Source organism: Geotrypetes seraphini, chromosome 12 (genome assembly GCF_902459505.1).
Source record: "Geotrypetes seraphini chromosome 12, aGeoSer1.1, whole genome shotgun sequence".
Lineage (NCBI taxonomy): Eukaryota > Metazoa > Chordata > Amphibia > Gymnophiona > Dermophiidae > Geotrypetes > Geotrypetes seraphini.
Window position 1 is genome coordinate 76,568,369 of NC_047095.1, and position 23,839 is coordinate 76,592,207.

Here is a 23,839-nt window from a genome sequence, read left to right on the forward strand (position 1 = left end):
TTCATGCAGGAGAGAGAATTGATTAAGCTAATCCATCAGTTGGGTGTGAACTAATCCTTCCATGATTTTACAATGAATGGGATAGATGCTATAGGTCTGTAGTTGGTTATTAGCGCTGAGGATTCTTTTCTATTTTTGGGGATGGGGGTTATTATTATGTGACCGTTGTTAGTGAGGAAAGTCCCATTTTTTAGGTTGTGGGCTAGGTAGTGTAATAGTGATATTTTGAATTCTGATGGTGCCGCTTTCATAATCTCCGGGGGGCACGTATCTAGGATGCAATGAAATTTAGAGTATTTGTTGTATAGTTTGGTGTAGGTATTCCATTCTAGATCTTGAAAGGAACTCCAGATCATGTCTGTTGGTATTTCATTGTCGTGTGAGTTAGCTATTTGGTAATTGCTGCGGATGATTGTTACATCGTTATTGCTTATACAGTTACTCTTTAGGTTTTTAATTTTGGAATCAAAATATAGGGCTAGGTCTTTCGCAGTGGGTAACTTTGTGTTGTGCACAGGTGTGGTGTGACGGGTGGTGTCAAATAGATTTGTGACTATGTTGAATAACTCCTTTGTATTGATTCCTTGTGAATCATTGCAGGATAGGTTAATTTTGATAGAGTAGAACGCTTTGCGTTTGTCTTTTATCAGTTGTTTGTAGGTTTTTATGTAGGCTCTCCATTTGTTGCGGTCTATCAATTCTCCTGTTTTATTCCAAATTCTTTCTAGTCGCCTAGCTAGTTGTTTCGTTTTTAGTAGTTCGGTGTCGAACCATTTGTTGTATTTGTTTGCATTGCTTTTGCTTTTATGTATGGGGGCGATTTTATCTAGGATGGATGTGCTGGTTCCTCTATTACTGTCTGCAATTCATATTCTGACCAGTATTCTTCTGGATTAATATAACCTCTTGTTTGATGTTCTTTTTTTATCATCGGACGTGTTTTAGATTTTCGGTGCGACCAAATCAGCTTAAAATAATAAGTGAAATGGTCGGACCAGATGTCGTGATGCCAGGTGCCTTCAGGCAGAGAGATGATTGGGTCAAGATTTTCCTTTGTGGACATGGTAACCAGATCTAAATGATGGCTTTTTTCATGAGTTTGTGTGGGTACGGGGATGTTGTAGTTGAGTAGAGATAGGAAGTTTTTAAGCTCTATTGTGTCTGTGTTGTTCTCTTCGTCTAGGTGTAAATTTATGTTCCCTGTGATGATGTTGTAGTTGGGGCCAATAGAATTGTGCAGGACGAATTCGCAGAAGTCTTCTTTGGCTTTGGGCCAGCTTTTAGGCGGGACATAGAATAGTATGCAGGATAAGGATTCTTCTAGCTGGGTATTATTGATTTTACAGGCTAAGATTTCTAGGTGATTGGTCATTTTGGAATCCAGAAGTTCGAACTCGAATCCTTCTTTAAGGATTATGGCTAATCCTCCTCCTTTTTTGCCTGTGCGGTTTAACGTAAGGATTTTGAAATTGTCTCTTAAGAGATCAGTTATAGTTGGATCATCTTCAGACAGTAACCAAGTTTCAGTTAGAAAGAGGCAGGCTATTTGTTTGCTGATGATCCAGTCATTAATAAGGAATGCCTTATTTCTAACAGATCTGGTATTAAGATATGCACATGGGATGGAGGTGGTTGCGGCAATTTCTGTTGAGTTAGTGGTTTTGATGGTTTTTATTTCCCTTGTTCTTTTTTTAAGGTGTCTTTTTTAAGGTGTCTTTTTTATTTGAGATAACATTAATATGATTTATAGTGTCTTCTTGCAGGTTGGTGATGTGGATGAAGGATAGAACTGGGTAGTGGATGGATTGCAATTGTGGGTAGAGAGAGTAAACGTCTTTGGTGTTACTGCTTATTAGGTAGATCAATAGGATCAGTAGGAGATTCATGATTTTAGGGTAGATTGAATATTCCTGATGCAGGGGATGTTTTTGTTTCCCTAGAATTCTTGCTTTATGATTATATGGTTGGTAGAGGGGTGCAATTCTGATTATTGATTTATAAATTGGGTGGTTGTTAGGTGGGTTTAATTTTTTTTTTTTTTTAAATTATGACCCAGGAGGAGATAGTACTCAAGGAGTCCTAGCTAGCTGGTCCAGGTGGGTGTAGTTCGTAAGAGGTCCAGGTAGAAGCAACTAATAATTGCCCATGCATCTAATAGTTATTCCTGCGACTGACTAATGTAACTAACACATGCAGTTGACCCATGCGGTTAATCAGATGCAATTAACACATGCGACTAACAATTACATAAGTGTCTAATAGTTATAAATGCGGCTAACAGTAATTAACAGTTACAGAATATGTATACCTAACAATTATACTTGGTTGTTAGGTGATTCTTTAGGAGGGCCTATAGGGATCCTAGTACGAGCGACTAAAAAATTGCGGGTGTATCTAGCAATGACTCATGCAGCTTAACAGTTAGGCTTGCCTCTGACAGTTAATTATGTCTCTAATGGTTATTTATGCTTCTAGTGCTTAATTAAGCTCCTAACAGTTATAAATGTATGGAAGAACTGGCAATTATAACTTAAGGAGATGTGCATCTAGTTTACCCTTAAATCCTAGAACGGTGGATTCTGCAATTACTTCCTCTGGGAGAGCATTCCAGGGGTCCACCACTCGCTGCGTGAAACAGAACTTCCTGATGTCCCCCCTCAGCTTCAGTTTATGTCCTCTTGTCCGTGTCACATCGGACATTGTAAATAACTGCTTCCCCTGCTCTATTTTTCGATCAGATCTCCTCGCAGTCTCCTCTTCTCAAGGGAGAACAACCCCAGTCTCCTAAGTTGTTCCTCTTAGTCCAGGTTCTCCATACCTTTCACCAGCTTCTTTGCTTGTCTCTGCACCTCTCTAACAGTTATATATCCTTCTTTAGGTATGGAGACCAATGCTGGATGCAGTATTCCAGGTGCGGTCTGACCATGGCTCTATAGAGCGGTATTATAACTTTCTCTGATCTACTCGTAATTCCCTTCTTTATCATGCCTAGCATTCTATTTGCTTTCTTCGCTGCTGCCGCACATTGCGCCAATGGTTTCAGGGTCCTATCTATCAGAACACCCAGGTCCATTTCCTGTTCGGTCTTTCCCAGAGTTACGCCTGACATACTATACTTGTGATCTTTATTTTTTCTGCCTAAATGCATCACTTTGCATTTTTCCACATTAAAATTCATCTGCCATTTATCTGCCCACTTCTCCAATTGATTCAAGTCGCTCTGGAGTTCTTCGCTGTCCTTCTGCGATCTGATTGCCCGGCATAGCTTTGTGTCGTCTGCAAACTTGATGATTTCACTGTCAAATTCTACTGCCTACTATTCAAAGCTATTAACGGAGAAAGCCCAACCTACTGGAATAACCGACTAACTCAAACCTCCTCAACCAGGCACAGGAGAACCCACTTACTATTCACACAACCACCATCCAAAAATGTAAAACGAAAAAAACTATACGACCTCATCTGTGACAAGACTTGGGATGCCCTCATGATCACTGAAACCTGGCTCCAAGACAATGATGGGATAGTACTAGGCGAACTATGCCCTCCAGGCTACCAGGCCCTAACCTGCTCACGTACTTCTGGGAAAGGAGGTGGAGTGACTATCATCATCAAGACCTCTGCCGCACCAAAATTGATAAACTCTATCAACATTCCCTCCCTAGAAACTCTTGCGTTCACCATAGGCCACAAACACAAAATCGCCCTCATACTCTTCTACAGAGCCCCCAACTCCCCAGCAGATACCCTAGAGACCCTCCTTGAATTCATCACCAAATTGTCCATCTCCCACAAACACGTGACCATCCTGGGAGATTTCAATTTCCCAGACTACCCCAACACCTCAGGACAAAGAGACAGTTTCCTCTCCTCCCTCACCGACCTGGGATTTCATCAAGCTATAACCACCCTTACACACTCAGCAGGCAACATCTTAGACCTAATCTTCACCCTCAGAGGCCCAACAAACCATCTACACCACCACACCTGTCCCATGGTCAGACCACCACCTCATTGAATTCCAACTCCCACTCGAAACTACCCTAGCCCCGTGTAAAGATCCTACCACTCCCATCCTACGCCAACTCCCTAACTCAGTCAGCCCTCCAGCCATGGCCACAGGCATTCGCACACTAAATGAAACCTGCACCCAAAATCCCCACTCCATCGACCTAGCAGCCTCCACGTGGCACTCCAATATCCAATCCCTCTACAACAGCTTGCCCAGACAAAAACAACTCGAATAACCACCAATAAAACACCTGCTCCCTGGTACACCAGTGACCTCCGATCCATAAAACGATCTCTGAGGAAAGCAGAAAGGAATTGGATCAAACACCCAAATTCAGAAACCAAAGCCCACTGGAATAACACATCCATCACCTACAAAACTGCCATCCTAGAAGCGAAGAAAGCCTACTACTCTCGCCTCCTACAACTAGCCCCTGCTAGATCCAAACAACTGTTCACCCTCACAAACCAACTCTTCACCAACGCCCAAGGAAAAAGCCACAACAATCAAACAGAACTTGATAGTGAGACTCTCGCAAACTTCTTCCAGTCCAAAGTACAAACCATCCGCGATAATCTTGACACCAACACCAACCCCACTCCTACACACCCATAGCCTATCCCAAATACCCCATACCCCACCACTCTCTCCCAATTTGATAAGGCCACCCATGCCGAGGTTCTCGAAACCCTGAGAGAACTCAAACCCTTCAACACCATCCTCAATCCCTGCCCATCCAGCCTCCTGCTGTCCACAGAAGACGCCATGGCAGAATCCATCCTCCCCATCATTAACACCTCCCTCTCCACAGGTACAGTTCCCCTCAGCTGGAAATCAGCTATTATCAAACCCACTCTAAAAAAGCCCACCCTTGACTCTAATGAACCCGGCAACTATCGCCCGGTCTCCAACCTCCCTTTTGTCTCCAAACTCCTTGAATGACTTGTGCTCCGCCGACTACACCCTTTCAATGAAGAACAAGCTGCTCTGTACCCTGCTCAATCTGGCTTCCGAACAGGCCACAGCACGGAGTAGGTTCTCCTAAATGTCATTGATGACAGCTGGACAATACTCGACAAAAGCAGTGATGCCCTACTAATCCTACTTGACCTCAGTGCTGCCTTTGACACGGTCGACCACCACCTCTTCATATCCAGACTCTATGACCTTGGAATCAAGGACTCTGCCCTCCAATGGTTCACCTCCTTCCTCCATCAAAGGACCCAAACTGTCCTACTAGGGACGCACAAATCTAACACCAAGCCTATCAAATATGGCGTTCCCCAAGGCGCCCTTCTTTCCCCCCTCCTTTTCAACCTCTACATCAGACCTGTCATTGATATAGAGCAGAAATACAACATTAAAATCCACTCCTATGCTGACGACATCCAGCTGCTCCTCCCACTAGGCGAAAACCGATCGTCCCAAATTGCTAACCTCCAACACTGCCTCTCTGACATGAAAACCTGGATGACAAACAACAAACTACAACTGAATGCCTCTAAGACCAAACTCTTATGGATCAGGAAAAAAACACCAAATACACACGCCCAACACTAGCATGGGACTCCACTCTACTAACGGCAACAGATCAAGTACGCAGCCTAGGAATAACCTTAGATGGACACCTATCTCTATCCGCCCACATATCCCAAATAGTCTCTACCTCCTTCTATTACCTCCGCCAACTGAGAAGAATCAAACCCTACATCTCCACGCCTGACCTGGCCCAACTCCTCTACTCATATGTCCTCTCCAGAATGGATTACTGCAACTCCCTATTTAATGGACTAACCAAAAAAAATCTCAAGCATCTCCAACGGGTCCAAAATGCAGCTATCCGCCTCCTACACAGCTTCAACTACCATGATCCCATATCCCCAGCACTCCGCGCTGAACACTGGCTCCCAATTAGCCAGCGCTGAGCATTCAAGGCCCTGGCAATAGCGCATAAAAGAATTTATGCAACCACCCCCTCCTACATAAAATCCAAGCTACCCATCTATATCCCCATCCGCACCCTCCGCTCAGATTCGGAGACACGTCTATGCATTCCCCCCTCTCAGAAACTGCCCGCAAATGCTCCTATAGTCACTTCATTCCCCATCTCTGGAACCAACTCCCCCCTCAACTCAGACTACAGAACTCTTTAATGACATTCCGGAAAATGGTAAAGACCATCCTCTTCAACTAAAGGTCGCCCTCAGTCTACACCCCTCCCCTTAAGCCCCACCTCTACTCTTCCTCTCCTTTCTAATCTTCCCCCTAAGTTCTATTCATTCCTCTCTCAGCCTGTACTCAAATAACTTGTACTTAAACTAATCTACATATATTTAACTACTGCTCTTAATTTGCTGTATAGTCCCTGTATTTAAACTGCTGCACAGTCGTGTATGTCCAAACATTTAAATCTACTGTATAATCTTGTATGTCCAATTACACTCCATTGTGAATGTTTATTTGTAGTCCGTTCTGAGCTACTGGGAGGACGGGATAAAAATCTAAATAAATAAACAAAGCAGCTAAACTGGACAGACAAATCACCATTCTGTTGTCATCGACCACAGACTACAAAACCTTCAAGAAAGATACTAAAACCCCTCTCTTCAAAAAATACATAAAACCTATCTAACACGACCAGTTCCTACCCAAACCCCATCTACCCACTCTATACCCTTAATATACTCTAATATGCTTCTAAATACCCAACTAATACTAAAATGCCTCTAATTACCCAACATTTTTCACCTTAAGATCTCGACAACTCCTTGGTAATTCTTATGTAACTCTTATGACATCTCTTATGCTATTCCTATAAACTTTTATGTAATTCCTGAAAACTTTTATGTAATCCGCCTTGAACCGAAAGGTATTGGCAGAATAGAAATCACTAATGTAATGTAACAAGTAGAAAAACCGAATACTTGAGTTAAGGTCAGAGTTCAAACAGAAGAAATTTACAATGTGGATCAAAAATCTACTTGTGAACCCTAAATAAATCAAAGTACGTCAAATTAGGCTGTTTTAATCTGGAAAGCATGTTTGAACATCAATGTAAATGATAGGGATTCGTCAGTCATACTCCCTGCTTGTTTGCCCAGTTCTAATACTGAGTCAACTTTTTCTTTCAATGCCGATGTTTCATAAATGCTTTTTTATTTCATTTACATAGTCTAATGTAGTGAAAACTACTGTTGCATCTCCTTTATCTGCTTGCCTTATAGCAATGTTTCTATCAGTTACCATACCATACAATTTCTTATACCCCCACAAATTTTCAGCAGTGAACTTGTTGAAGAGATGCATAGGCCAGTTTGAAGTGTTGCGTTGTTCTTGAGTTGTGAAAGGAGCTTTTTACTATTGTATCAGCTACCAATTCCTTGAATTGTCTCCATATATTTTCTTAAAAATCATGCAGGCCATCTTGAAATATGTTCTTTTTTTCTTTACTGGCAACCAATGTAATTCCCTCAATAGCAGACTAACCTTCTCAAATTGATGTAATCTAAAGATTAACCTGGTCATAGTGTTTTGGAGAAGCTGCAGTCTCCTGCAGACCAGAATACAGTGAATTGCAGTAATCCAAATATGGGAGTAAAATAGCCTGTGCAACTATCCTGAAACTAGTTCGACTTAGAACAGGTCTTATTATTCTTAACTGTTTTAATCTGAAGAAGACTTTTTTGACCAAGTCAATTTGGACTTCAAAAGGTAGATATAAATCTAGAACTAGTGGCAGAAAAAATAAAGGTAAACAAATTGGCATTCATGAAATGAGTACAGAAAGGAATATTGGATGAAACTGAAAGAAGTCAAGAGAAAGATACATCTGGCAAAAGTGCAAGCAGAAGAACAAATGGCTATAAATTGCTGACCTGCTGTTAGTGATCTGTAACCTGTCGCTAAAATAATCTGTAGTACCTGAAGATTGGAGGGTGGCCAATGTTACGTCAATTATAGACCGATAAGCCTCAGTTTAGTGCCGGGCAAAATGGTAGAAACAATTATAAAAAATAAAATTGTGGAACATATAGACAAACATGATTTAATGAGACAGAGTCAGAATGGGTTCAGCCGAGGGAGATCTTGCCTCACCAATTTGCTTGGCTTCTTTGAAGGTGTGAATAAACATGTGGATAAAGATTATCCAGTTGATGTAGTGTATCTAGATTTTCAGAAAGACTGACAGGAGGGTTTTGTATCCAACTGACCTGAACTGCTGGACAAGATTCAGGAGCTTGCACTGCAATCTATCCCTGCTCTTCTTTCTTTTCTTTTTTTTTTTCCAACAATGACGGGGAGAAGCTACACAGAGCCAGAGAGATGTGGGTGGCGAAGGGACCTGGGGTGATCCAGTTGTGACACAGTGGTTAGAGCTACAGCCTCAGTACCCTTCGCTACTCGTGACCCTGGGCAAGTCACTCAATCCTCCATTGCTCCAGGTCCATTAGATAGACTGTGAGCCCACCAGGACAGATAGGGAAAAATGTTTGAGTACCCAATTGTACACTGCTTCGTATACCTTGTCCCCGTAGTATATCAAATCCCATTCCCTTTCCCTAAGTTGGCACCATTTAGCCAGGCGAATCCAGCTCACCTGAATTAGAAACTAAAACAGGAGCTAAAGCAGGAGCCAGTAAAGACACGTCCATCCGCCTGCTGGAAATAGAGAATACTTGATTGCTAGGAGGCGTCCCATCCAGTAGGATAGAGTGCAATTCAGTACTCTCTTATCTTCACCTGGTGGTAGATGGACACAACCCACTAGTCGCTGGATTCATCCGCTACTGGCCCTAAGGAAACGTGCTTTTGCTAAAGTTGTAAACTACTTCAGGACCTAATTTTTAGGGTAGAACATGGTATAAAAAAAAGAACAGAATAGGATGAAAATCTACTTTTCTACATCTTTACTTTTTGGTCATTTTTCTGATCATCCAGATATTGTCTTTTATTTATATTTTTATTCATTACTTCTTTAACCTAGGCCACCTATTGTATTTCTTTTTTCTCTTCTCCTAGTTTTACTTTTATTTACTTTGTAAACTGTAAATCAAATAACAGTGGAACTATTTGTTTGGTTTGTGTTATATTTTGGTAGTCTGGTTTATTCCACTTAAAACCATTGTGTTGAGTCTCCCCTTAAAGCATCATATGCCGATGATCAGCGTTTCCTCAATATATATGCTCAAGTCATCTTACCTCGAATCACAGGGAGAAGGAACCGTTGCTCTGGTCCAGCCTGGTCACGATGCAGCATTTGTTCCATGAAAGCCACATGATCAGAATCTGCCATGGGAATCTCACGGTCACTAAGATCCTGCTGAAGGCAGCCATGAAAAAGGGTCAACAGCAAATCATTGGACAAGGAAGAAGCGTCTGGCACTATTCCATCATCCTCTGCTCCAAAAGAAAAAAACAGCCTATTAGCAGCACACAGACATTCCAATCCACAACCTGAAGCATTTTTACATTCAGGTACACTAGTTACTTTCCTGTCATAAGAATAGTCATACTGACAGTCCATCTAGCCCAGTATCCTGCTTCTACAAGTACCTGGTAGAATCCCTAATAGTAGCAATATGCTATGCTACCAATCCAAGGCAAGCAGTGGCTGCCCTCATATCTGTCTCAATAAGGACTTTTCCTCCAGGAACTTGACCAAATCTTTCTTTTAAATTCACATACACTAACCGCTGTTACTACATCATCTGGAAACAAGTTCCAGAACTTAACTATTCATTGAGTGAAAAATTATTTCCTCCCATTGGTTTTAAAACTATTTATTTCCATGTCATTTCATTGAGGTTTCCCAGTCTTTGTATTTTTTGAAAGCATAAACTCATTCTACACCACTCAGGATTTTGTAGACCTCAAACATCTCTTTTCAGAACTAAAAAGCCCTAACCTCTTTAGCCTTTCTTCATATGAGAGGAGTTCCATCCCTTTTATCATTTTAGTCACACTTCTTTGAACCTTTTCTAATTCTGCTATAACCCTTGGTTTGATTTTTTTTAGATACAGGGACCAGAAATGCCCAAATACTCAAAATGAGGTTGCAAATGGAGTATACTATTCTTTGTCTTATTTAGCATTTCTTTCCTAATAATTCCTAGCAGTCTTCTTTTTTGGCTGCCACAACACTAGATGAAATATTTAAGCGTATTGTCCACTTTCTTTTTCTTGGGTGTCGACTCCTAAGGCCAATCCTAACATCAGATAAAGGTATTAACGTAGAACAAAATATTTTCCAGAGAAAGGAAAATGGTAAAACCAGAGGACATAATTTGAAGTTGAGGGGTGGTAGATTTAGGGGCAATGTTAGGAAATTCTACTTTACGGAGAGGGTAGTGGATGCCTGGAATGCGCTCCCGAGAGAGGTGATGGAGAGTAAAACTGTGACTGAGTTCAAAGAAGTGTGGGATGAACACAGAGGATCTAGAATCAGAAAATATTAGTAAATATTGAAGAACTAAGGCCAGTACTGGGCAGACTTGCACGGTCTGTATATGGCTGTTTGGGGGAGGATGGGCTAGAGAGGGCTTCAATGGCTGGGAGGGTGTAGATGGGCTAGAGTAGGTTTTGACGGAGATTTTGGCAGTTGGAACCCAAGCACAGTACTGGGAAGAGCTTTGGATTCTTGCCCAGAAATAGCTAAGAAGAAAAAAATTTAAATTGAATCAGGTTGGGTAGACTGGATGGACCATTGGGTCTTTATCTGCCATCATCTACTATGTAACTATGTTTTCTTGTAGATATGTCTAGTACTCTTGAGTCCTAGGGTTATGTATCTGAACCCACAAGTTGCTTGCAGAATGCTGTCAATCATCTTTGAACTCCGCCTCCTTTCTAGGCAGCTGCTCCTGCCCCTTCAGTTTATACAAAAGCAGTCAAGCTGCACTGTAATGGCAGACATAACCGGAAGGAAGGAAATGGAGAAAAATCTCCAACACTACAATTCTGTTCTGCTCTGTAACAAACATACCAATTAACATTATAACTTTCAAGCAACTAATCAAAACAGATACCAAAGGAATTTCTGCAGAGGGCATAGGATGAAGTTAAGAGGCGATAGGCTCCAGAGTAATCTAAGGAAATACTTTTTTACAGAAAGGGTGGTAGATGAACATAAGAATTGCTGCTGCTGGGTCAGACCAGTGGTCCATCGTGCTCAGCAGTCGGCTCACACGGCGGCCCTTAGGTCAAAGACCAGAGCCCTAACTGAGTCTAGCCTTACCTGCATATGTTCTGGTTCAGCAGGAACTTGTCTAACTTTGTCTTGAATCCCTGGAGGGTGTTTTCCCCTATAACAGCCTCCGGAAGAGCGTTCCATTTTTCTATCACTCTCTGGATGAAGAACTTCCTTACGTTTGTACAGAATCTATCCCCTTTCAACTTTAGAGAGTGCCCTCTCGTTCTCTCTACCTTGGAGAGGGTGAACAAGCTGTCTCTATCTACTAAGTCTATTCCCTTCATTATCTTGAATGTTTCAATCATGTCCCCTCTCAGTCTCCTCTTTTCAAGGGAGAAGAGGCCCAGTTTCTCTAATCTCTCACTGTACGGCAACGCCTCCAGCCCCTTAACCATTTTAGTCGCTCTTCTCTGGACCCTTTCGAGTGTCCTTCTTCATGTACGGCGACCAGTGCTGGACGCAGTATTCCAGGTGAGGGCATACCATGGCCCGGTACAGCGGCATGATAACCTTCTCTGATCTGTTCGTGGTCTCCTTCTTAATCATTCCTAGCATTCAGTTTGCCCTTTTCGCCACCACCGCGCATTGCGCGGATGGCTTCATTAACTTGTCGACCAGTACTCCCAAGTCTCTTTCCTGGGGTGTCTCTCCATGTACTGCACCAGACATCCTGTATTCGTGTATAAGATTTTTGTTACTGACACACATCACCTAATACTTATCCACGTTAAACCTCATTTGTCATGTCGTGGCCCATTTCTCGAGCGTGCTTATGTCACGTTGCAGGTCTTCGCAATCCTCCTGCGTCTTCACTACGCTGAATAACTTTGTATCATCTGCAAATTTAATCACCTCACTCGTCGTGCCAATTTCCAGGTTGTTTATAAATATGTTGAAGAGCACGGGTCCAAGCACCGAACCCTGCAGCATTCCACTCATGATGCTTTTCCAGTCCGAGTACTGTCCATTTACCCCCACTCTCTGTTTCCTATCCACCAGCCAGTTTTTAATCCACCTGAGTATTTCACCCTCGATTCCATGGCTTGCAATTTTTCAAAGTAGTCATTCATGCAGAACCTTGTCGAACGCCTTCTGAAAATCCAGATATACAATGTCAACCGTGTCACCCTTGTCTATCTGCTTGTAAAAACTTTACATCATCCACAGCACACCAATGCTGTAAGGACTTCCAGGACTTAGCATAGCCTGCAACCATCAACGGCTTCTTAGCTCTAAGCAAAGTGACGACGACCATATCTGAGTAACTCTTGCTTGTCGGGAAAGCCCACTCAAGAGTCATGCTGCAGGTCCATATTTTTCTGGACTCTTTCTAGGTAAGACTGCTTCTTGGAGCAACTGGTCCATGAACCGAAAAGAAGGGGAGCTATTTTAGAATTGGTCCTTAGTGGAATAAAAGGACCACCCTGGGGGAAACAGGAAGTTGTGTCATTGGAGACAGAAAATAGGAAATGGGAGCCGCAGACCACGTTGCTGAATCACTGCCGAGACAGGCAGATTTTTCAGTGTGATGGCAACATCGGACCAGCGTGGGAGGGAAGAAGGGGAAGTTCCGGGAACCCTGCCATGGGCCACATAAAACGGCCAGGTGGGCCTTGTATTTGACACATGTGCTTTAAAGAATGGACAAAGGATCCGAATGAAGAAAAGAAGGAGACACAAGAACTGACAAGTTAGATGCAAAGCACTGATAAAGAAAGCTTAGAGAGAATATGAAGAAAAACTTGCAAAAGAGGCAAAAACTCATAACAATTTTTTAATAATAATAACTTTATTCTTCTATGCTGTCATCACCAGTACTTCTAGGCGGTTTAAACTAAGAGAAGCTAAACAATCAGCAAGAGTACAACCACACAAAATACACTAGTTACAGTCTTAAAAACTCCTAAGTTAGGTAATTAATTTGTCAAACAGAGTAGTCTTAACTAATTTTCGAAAAGAACAATAAGACATAGCTTAATGGATACATTCACCTAATCAAGATTGCAATTTACCTGCTTGAAACGCCAGTGTTCTGTCTAAAAAAGTCTTATATCAGCAAGCTTTTACCTTTGGATAAGTAAATAAATGAAATCTTCTGGTTTCCCTCAAATGCCTATATAATTCAAAGTGGGGGAAAAGATCAATTTATGTACATCAGAAGCAGAAAACCTGTGAGGGAATCTGTGGGACAGTTAGATGATCAAGGAGCAAAAGAGGCGCTCAGGGAGGATAAGGCCATAGCGGAGAGACTGAATGAATTATTTGCTACGATCTTTACGAAAGAAGATGTAAGAGATCTACCTGAACCGGAAATGGTTTTCAAGGGTGATGATGCGGACGAACTAAAAGAAATCTTGGTGAATCTGCAAGATATACTAAGTTAAATCGACAAGTTAAAAATGATAAAAGAACTCAAACATGAAATTGCTGTCCTGCTGTTAGTGACCTGTCACTAAAATCCTTTGTACTACCTGAAAATTGAAGGGTGGTCAATGTTACACCGATTTTTTTAAAGGGTTCTAGCGGAGATCCAAGAAATTACAGACTGGTAAGCCTGACTTAAGTACAGGGCAAAATGGTGGAAATAATCATAAAAAAAATAAAATTGTGGAACACAAAGACCAGGGGTGCCCAATAGGTCGATCGCAATCGACCGGTAGATCGCCAAGGCAAAGTAAGTCGATCATGGAGCCCATCCCGGGCTCCGTGATAGATTCACGTTGCCTTCACAATCTACTGGGCCGATCAGCCTTCCTCTCCCTGACGTCAATTCTGCCGTCGGAGAGGAAGTTCCGGGCCAGCCAATCGACAGGGAGAGGAATGCTGGTTGGCCCGACGCAGGGAAGCAGGGAGAGCTTGGGGCGGCGGTGGCTTTGGGGCCTGTTCCCCGATGGCGGCAGTGGCTTGAGGGCCTGTTCCCCCATGGCAGCGGCAGTGGCTTGGGGGAGGGCAGGGAGAAATAAAGAAAGGGGGCAAGCAGGGAGACAGAAGGAAAGAAGGGAACCAGAAAGAAAGAAAGGGACATGAAGAGAGAAAAAAAAGAAAGGGAGGCAGGGAGAAAGAAAGGGCAGGGAGAGAGGAAGAAAAAGTTGGGGGAGGAAATGAGGTCTGGAGGAGATGAAGCATACAGGCTGAAAGAAGGGAAGAAAGTTTGTATGCACAGTCAGAAGAAGAAAGTGCAACCAGAGACTCATGAAATCACCAGACAACAAAAGTAGGAAAAATGATTTTATTTTCAATTTAGTGATCAAAATGTATCCATTTTGAGAATTTATATCTGCTGTCTATATTTTACACTATGGCCCCCTTTTACTAAACCGCAATAGCGGTTTTTAGCACAGGGAGCCTATGAGCGTCGAGAGCAGCGCTGGGCATTCCCTGCGCTAAAAACTGCTATCGTGGTTTAGTAATAAAGGGAGGGGGTATATTTGTCTATTTTTGTATGGTTGTTACTGAGGTGACAGTGCATAGAGTCATCTGCCTTGACCTCTTTGAAAAAATCCAGGAATATAAATGATAATTAACATTTTCTCTGCGTATAGTGTGTTTTGTGGTTTTTTAAAATTTTATTGTTGGTAGATCATTTTGACTTGGTCATTTTAAAAGTAGCTTACAAGCCCAAAAAGTGTGGGCACCCCTGAAATAGACAAACACGATTTAGAATAGGTGGCAAAGTTTAGTTGTGGATTAGGAATTGGTTATTAGATGGAAGACAGAGATTAGGCTTAAATGGTAATTTTTCTCAATAGAGGAAAGTAAACTGTGGAGTGCCACAAGGATCTGTATTGGAACCGATGCAATTTAACTTATTTAAATGGAAAGGCAAGCAGGAGAGAGCAGCACAGAGAGAGGGAAGAGGAAGTAGAAAAACAAACAGGAGGGAGTCAAATCGGGGTTTGGAAAGGGGAGACAAGAGGCAGGAGACTAGGGGAATTGGCGAGAGTTAGCTACGCCCACCCCCAACGTCAACCATCGAAGCACCCCCTTAAAAGGGGAGGGGCCAACAAGCGGAGCACATCGAAGCTTGGCAAGGCAAGCAGGAGACAGCAGCACAGAGAGAGGGAAGAGGAAGTAGAAAAACAAACAGGAGGGAGTCAAATTGGAGTTTGGAAAGGGGAGAGAAGGGGAGACAAGAGGCAGAAGATTAGGGGAATCGGCGAGAGTTAGCTCCGCCCACCCCCAAAGTCGACCATCGAAGCTCCCCTTTAAAAGGGGAGGGGCCAACGATGCTCAGCTGCTCGGCGCGCATCAAAGGCGAGAAGAGACAATCCACCTTTAAAGGAGAGCAGAAGGAGACCACAATCCACCTTTAAAGGAGAGCAGAAGGAGACCACAACAGGCACAGAGGACACAACCAGGCAAAATACACTAGAGGACAAAGCAGGCACAGAGGACACAACAGGTAAAAACAGAGGACACAACCAGGCACAGAGGACATACAGCCAGGTAGACACAGAGGACACAGCAGGTGCAGAGGACATACAGCCAGGTAGACACAGAGGACACAGCAGGTGCAGAGGACAGCCACAGCAGATCAGGCAAGCAGGCAGCAATGGAAGCAGCAGACAGATGCAGGATGTTGAGCTACCCAGTTTTCTGCACTGTCTGCCATATATATGACTACCTCCCCTCTGGGAGGCGGTCTTACGTATGCGCTCGATGCAGAGAACTGGAGAGCCTGAAGAAACACGTCAGACTCCTGGAGGGCAGAATTCTGGAACTGGAGGCACTTCAAGCTATGGAGGAGGAAGACAGAGATGCAGAGAACTTCAAGCAGCGGAGGAGAAAGACGGTGATGCAGAGAACATCAAGACAGAGGACACCATCGAGGAAGAAGTCCGAGAGCTGGAAAAATTCATAGAGGAGGCATACAGGGAGGCCATGGAGAATCACCAGCAACAGTGGAGCTGCCGAGATATACCTACAGAATGTGGACCACCTGACGGACAACCACCAGGAAGAAATGGGTGACACAGCAGCGAGATCTGGAAGCAGCGGAAGGGACCCACAAGAAGGCGAGTCCGGTGCAAGCCAATGGATGGGAATCAAGGACACGAACTTACAGCTGGAAAGATGGACATTCACCAGGGACATGGACCTGCGCCTGGAAAATCAAGAGAAGGTAGAGAGAACAGCAGTCATCGTGCGGGACTCCATCATCAGACAAGTCGACAGCCACAGAGTGGGAGGAAGAATGGATCGACTGGTGACCTGCCTACTGGGAGCCAAGGTAGAAGACATAGTGAGCTGCATCGTCAGGATCATTGACAGTGTGGAAGAAAAAGATACAGCGGTGATGATCCATGTGGGGACGAACAACGTGAACAGCAGGAACTACAACAGAGAAGTACTGAAGGACCAGTTCCGGATGCTAGGAAGGAGGCTGAAGAATAGAACGCAGAGGATAGCATTCTCAGAGATCCTGCCGGTACCCAGGGCCGATGAGAAGAGGCAGATGGAGCTGCAAGCAGTCAACGTGTGGATGCGGCGCTGGTGTGAGGCAGAAGAATTCCACTTCGTGCGCAACTGGACAATGTTCTGGGGGAAGAGCAAGCTGTACAGGAAGGACGGACTCCACCTCAGCAGAGACGGAACGAGGCTACTTGAAAGCAACATCAAGCGAGAAGTTGAGAAGTTTTTAAACTAGGAAGAAGGGGAAAGCCGACAGTCAACCGAGAGAAAGAGTCGATGGTTCGGGAACCGGTATATCCGGAGGATACCATGCAGGAAGATAGAGGGGAAGAATCACGGGATCACAGGCAAGTAAGACCAAAAGGGACACAAGAGGGAAGGAAATACAAGAAAGGAACAGGCAGTAAACTCAAGTGTATGTACATGAACGCAAGGAGCCTAAGGAATAAGATGGGTGAATTAGAAGCTATGGCACAAGAAGATAACATTGACAGAGACAATAATAAGGGCGACAAAGGCAAGATTGAAGGGGACAAAATATCTCAGACAGAAAACACTCCATGCAAACAGAAAGAATGGACAGCCATGTATGCAAATGCCCGCAGCTTAGGCAACAAAATACTGGAACTGGAAACAGAAATGAGAAACGCCGACCTTGATGTAGTGGCGATATCAGAAACGTGGTTCTCGGAGTCCCACGAATGGGATATGGTCATATCAGGATATAACTTACTCCATCACGACAGAGAAGGCAAATCAGGAGGAGGGGTATCTGTACATAAGAGAAGACATAGAAAATGACGGCAGACAAGGGCCACGGCCCATCTAGTCTGCCCACTCAAATGACCCACCCCCTAACTACCTCCATGAAGAGATCCCACAAGCCAATCCCATCTTTTCTTATAATCTGGCACGCTGTTGTGGAAGATTATTCCAGCGATCAACCACCCTTTCGGTGAAGAAATATTTTCTGATGTTGCCATGAAATTTCCCACCCCTGATTTTCAACGGATGCCCTCTTGTTGACGTGGGTCCTTTAAGACAAAAGAGATCTTCTTCCACCTTGATATGGCCCGTGACATATTTGAATGTCTCGATCATGTCACCCCTCCCTCTGCGTTCCTCGAGTGAGTATAGCTGCAACTTACCCAACCGTTCCTTATGCAGGAGATCCTTGAGTCCTGAGATAATCCTGGTGGCCATTCGCTGAACCGACTCAACTCTCCGCACATCTTTTTGATAATGCGGCCTCCAGAATTGTACACCATTGTCTTCCAGTTCCATGGTCAGATCATTTTCTGATCTCTTTAACTTATAATACTCATAGTATTGAACAGAAAACTAAACGTCAAACAATTAGTTATAGGAATTTTAAGGATCTCTCATCAGAATCTCTACAAGCAACATGGAATCTTGATTTTTCCGAATTTTCTACTAGTTCAATAGATGATCTAACCAATATGTGGAATATGGCTATTCAAGCCACCTTAGATAATTTGATTCCAACTCAAACTAAAATCATTTCGGATCGAAAATTCTGTAATCCATGGTTCTCTGCAGAACTTTTACTTCTTAAAAGACAATTAAGAGCCCTTGAACGAAGATGGAGGAATAATAAAACACAAACTAATCTTACATCTTACAAAGAACACTCAGAACTCTATAAAGCAAAAATAAATCAAACTAAAATGAAATATTACTCTGAGAAAATAGTCAAAGCCAAAAACCCCTCTATCTTATATTCCATCCTCAATAATATTATACCTAATAAAAAAAAACCATTTGATTTAAACAGCAAAATTCCCACTGCTCAGGAACTCTCCGACTATTTTAACGAAAAAATTGCTAATATAAGAAAATCCTTTAAAAATTCTAACATTCAAACTGAATTAGATCAAAATAATCAAGATATATTATTATTTTCAAAATGTTCAAAATTTAATATACCTAGCCTTAAGGAGATTGAAATTACTCTTAAAACTCTGAATATCAGAAGTTCAAAAGCAGACCAAATACCACCGTTTCTTCTTAAAAAATACTTTGACATCTTTGGACCTTGGATTCAGGTATTAATCACAGAAAGTTTAAAACAACAAACTGTTCCACTAGATTGGAAACAATCATTTATTCGACCCATTGTGAAAGATAAAAATGCTAATCATTCTGATTTATCCAATTATAGACCAATATCCAACATTCCATTTTTAGCAAAGTTAACTGAAAAAATTATCTTCAACCAGATTTCAGAGTTTGTTGAGCAAACAAATGTGTTACATCCCAATCAAACTGGTTTTAGACAACACCATAGTACAGAACATTCACTAATTGGTATGACAACTTCAATTCAATATTTCTTGGACCATCATCAATCGGTGCTTTTAACATCACTTGATCTTTCAGCAGCGTTTGATACGATTGATCACCAATTACTCCTTGCTAGACTTCAATCTATTGGGGTTACAGATGATGTTCTAGCATGGTTTACATCTTATTTCAGTAATCGCACTTCTACAGTAATTTTTAATGATACATCATCTTTACCTTCACAAATAGCGCATGGGGTTCCACAAGGATCTATACTTTCCCCTTTACTTTTTAATATATTTTTGGCACCACTATTGACATTATGTCAATCTATAGGATTTCATGTTTTTGCCTATGCTGATGATATACAGTTATTGTACCCCTTAAACAAGAACAATCTAAATGAAATCTTGACAATTAATGGAAAACTTGAGCAAATTCATCATTGGCTAGACAAAAACAGATTGGCCCTCAATATCAAAAAAACAAATATTATGCTTTTCCCTTGGAAGGAAAGTTTTTCTCTAGTTGCTCCTATTCTGATTCAAAATGTTCCTCTTCAATTAGTCAAAAATACTAAAATCCTAGGAGTAATTTTTGATAATAAACTTAATTATCACGATCACATTAGTAGTATTGTTAAAACTACCTTCTATAGGTTGCGTAAAATTCGATCTATTTCCAAATTCCTCTGTCCCAAAGCACTTAATATTCTTATTCACTCTCTGGTGATGTCTAAAATCGATTATTGCAATTCACTTTTTACAGGAATTGCTTTTCAAGAAATTAAACGACTACAAATAATTCAAAATGCTTCAATTAAATTAATAACAAAATCTAAAAAATTCGATCATGTGACACCACTCCTTAAAAAGGCTCATTGGCTACCAGTCATTCATAGAATAACTCATAAACTATGTACAATTATCTTTAAAACATTAGAAAATAAGACTCCAGCATTTTTATTTAGGTTACTCATCCCCTATTCACTTCAAAGAATTTTACGATCGAGTGAACGGAATCTTTTATCTATTCCTTCGCTAAAAATTATTAGTACAAGAAGACAATTTATCTTCTCATGTACAGCACCTCAGACTTGGAATGCGCTTCCCATGTTTTTACGGGAAGAGAAGGTGTTTGGCAAATTTAAAAGCGAGTTAAAAACCTTTTTGTTTAAAGATGCATTTGCAAAGTAATTTAAATTTTATTTTATTGAGTTATTTTAGTGAATTTTTTTTTGCTTTTACTTGTCTTCCAACTTCCTTTTGTATTTTCCTTGTATGTTCTCTCTTTACTATAAAAAATGTATTTCACCCCCTCATACCTTCTGTTTATATTATAATGAATTAAGTGTATGTTTTGTTTTTGTTTCCTTAAGAATGTATATTGCTGTACATCGCTTAGAAATCTGATTAAGTGATTCAACAAGCCAATTAATAAACTTAAACTTGAAACTTGTATTCCAGATGGGGTCTCACCATGGATCTGTACAACGGCATTATGACCTCGGGTTTACAGCTGACGAAACTTCTACGGATACAGCCCATGATTTGTCTAGCCCTGGATGAAGCTTTTTCCACTTGATTGGCAGACTTCATGTCTTCGCTAATGATCACTCCCAAGTCACGTTCTGCTACAATCCTTGCTAGGATCTCACCATTTAGGGTGTAAGTCCTGCATGGATTTTTGCCGCTAAGGTGCATGACCTTGCATTTTTTGGCATTGAAACTTAGTTGCCAAGTTTTTGACCAATGCTCCAGCAGGAGTAAGTCCTGCGTCATGCTGTCGGGCATTGAGCTTTTGTCCGGTACTGTGCTTTCTTCTGGTGTGCTTTTGCCTACTATGTTGCATAGTTTGGCGTCATCGGCGAATAATGTAATTTTACCTCAAAGTCCCTCAGCCAAGTCTCTTATGAAGATGTTAAATAGGATCGGACCCAAGACCAAGTCCTGCGGCACTCCGCTGATCACCTCCGTCATATTGGAGAGGGTACAGTTTACCACTACCCTCTGAAGTCTATCTCTGAGCCAGTCCCTAACCCATGGGGTTAATGTTTTCACCCAGTCCCATCGAACCCATCTTGCTCAATAACCTGCAGTGTGGGATGCTATCAAACGCTTTGCTGAAGTCCAAGTACACGACATCCAGGGACTCCCCTATATCCAGCTTTCTTTTTACCCAGTCAAAGCAGCTGATCAGATTTGATTGGCAGGACCTTCCCTTCGTAAAACCATGTTGATGGGGATCTTGTAGATTCTCCTCGTTAAGGATCGTATCCAATTGGCTTTTGATTAGTGTTTCCATAAGTTTACACACTATTGATGTGAAACTCACCGGTCTATAATTCGCAGCCTCCGTCCTGCATCCCTTTTTGTGGAGTGGAATAACGTTAGCCGTCTTCCAATCTAACGGGACTCTTCCTGTACTTAGGGAAAGATTGAAGAGCGCAGATAACGGTTCCGCTAGGACGTCACTCAACTCCCTGAGCACCCTGGGATGTAGTTCGTCCGGTCCCATAGCTTTGTTCACCTTAAGTCTTGATAGCTCATCGTAGACACTGCTGGGTGTAAACTCAAAATTTCGAAACGGGTCTACCGAGCTTTCCTTGGTTTTGCAGCGCCCGATAGACGAAATCTCCCATGCTTTCGAAGTTAGTGCCCTTAAAGTTGAGGACCTTGGTTGATGTGCTTGACTTAATGAAACCTTTCCTAAGGTTGAACCATCTCATGTTGTGGTCACTGGAGGCCAATGTATCGCCTACCGAGACCTCTGTGACACTTTCTCCGTTGGTAAGTATTAGGTCTAGTAACGCTTGATCCCTAGTGGGTTCTAATACCATTTGTCTGAGTCTTGCTCCCTTTATGGAGGTCAATAGCTTCCTGCTGCCGCTGGTCGTAGCGGAAAGATTGTTCCAATTAACATCAGGCATGTTGAAGTCTCCGAACAATACTGTGTCTCCACGCAAGGTGATATTCTCAATGTCTTCGACTAATTCTATATCCATGTCCTCTTGTTGTCTTGGAGGTCTGTACACGATGCCAAGATACAGGCATTTGTCCTTTCCCCTAGCCAAATTCACCCAGAGGGATTCCCCGGTGTACTTTACGTCTGCGATTTTGGTAACTTTGATGTCCTCTCTAGTGTATAGTGCTACCCCTCCTCCCATTCTGCCCTCTCTGTCCCGCCGAAGCAAGTTGTATCCCGGTATAGTCATATCCCACCCATGGGAGACCGTGAACCAAGTCTCGGATATCGCCACCACATCTAGGTCCGCGTTCCTCATTTCGGTTTCTAATTCCAGAATCTTATTGCCCAAACTGTGGGCATTAACGTACATAGCCCTCCATACCTTATATTTGCTATGTCTATGTGTAGCTATTCTTGCTTGAGCTATACTACTGTTTACAATGTGTGTACCTACCTCTAACTCGGAAATGCAGTGTGTACTTCCCTCAGACTCTGAAATGGATTGGCAACTTATCTCGCCAGGTTGATTACTTGCGCCAGTACATGAGTGGGTACTCTCCCCCAACTTATCTAGTTTAAAGCCCTATGAAGTAGGCGGGCTAGCCGGTGTGCAAAGACGTTTTTTCCTCTTCTGGTCAGGTGAAGTCCGTCTGGTCCCTGTAGTCCTTGCAGCGCCTCTCCATCAAAGTTACTAAAATCACAGATATCAAGTATATGGGAGAATCCCTCTGGGTGAACCTCGTTAGGGGCAATAACAAATGCCTGTATCTTGGTGTTGTATACAGACCACCAAAACAAAAGGAAGATGCAGACGATGAACTAATGGAAGATATTGAGACCATCACACTATGTGGAGATACAGTGCTGATGGGAGACTTCAGTATGCCCGATATGGACTGGAACAAACCAGTGGCAGCAAGAGGCTACTAGCCTCCATGCAAGGAGTGCACCTCAAGCAGATGGTATTAGAACCCACCAGGGTCGAGGCAATCCTGGACCTGTTGCTCACCAACGGAGACAGTGTCACAGAGGTATCGGTGGGAGACACCTTGGCCTCCAGCGACCACAGCATGGTGTGGTTCCACCTCAAGAAAGGAACCACTAGGTCAAATACATTGACTAAGGTCCTAAATTTTAAAGGAACTAACTTTCAGGGCATGGGGGACTATGTCTACAAAGTACTGCAAAACCAAAGCACGACGGACAGTGTAGAGATACTATGGTCAGCTCTGAAATCTACCCTGCTAGAAGCAACCAACATATACATAAAAACCGTGAGCAAACGACATAAAAAAATAGACCACAGTGGTTCTCCACAGAGATCTCAGAACTAGTAAAGCAAAAGAAAAAGGCTTTCGTTACCTACAAACAATCACAACGACCTGAAGCTAAAGAAACTTATCTGGGGAAATCTAGAAAAGTTAAGATGCAAGTCAGAGAGGCCAAACTCCGGATGGAAGAAAACATAGCTAGGCAGGTAAAGAAAAAGGAGAAATCCTTTTTCAAATACGTTAGCGACAGGAAGAAGAACACAAGCGGTATTGGGCGCCTAAAGAAACCTAACGGCAACTTTACAGACTCGGACGCAGACAAAGCAGAACTACTCAATAACTACTTCTGCTCTATCTTCACCTGCGAAGCGCCAGGATCCGGTCCTCAGCTACAGATAATGGGGAGCTCGGAGGACCAATTCCGGGACATAGAATTTACTGCGTGCGACGTCTATCACAAGCTATCAAAACTAAAAGTAAACAAAGCTATGGGCCCAGATAATCTACACCCTAGAGTACTTCGTGAGCTGAGAGATGACCTGACAGAACCATTAGCCGAGCTCTTCAATCTTTCCCTAAGCAAGGGAAAAGTGCCCCTGGACTGGAAAACTGCCAACGTTATCCCGTTCCACAAGAAGGGATGCAGGTCAGAGGCTGAAAACTATAGATCGGTGAGTCTCACAT

General features: G+C 42.6%; 1 protein-coding gene across 4 annotated transcripts in view; it reads right to left on the reverse strand.

Annotated features, from left to right (window-relative positions):
- The window catches only part of SZT2 (SZT2 subunit of KICSTOR complex), a 523,775-nt gene that overhangs the window by 361,079 nt on the left and 138,857 nt on the right, over nucleotides 1–23,839 (reverse strand). For all 4 annotated transcript variants that reach the window (XM_033916162.1, XM_033916160.1, XM_033916161.1 and 1 more), the window contains one exon: nucleotides 9,212–9,409. In XM_033916162.1, the coding sequence (XP_033772053.1) occupies nucleotides 9,212–9,409 (198 nt within the window). The remainder of the gene's footprint in view (nucleotides 1–9,211; nucleotides 9,410–23,839) is intronic.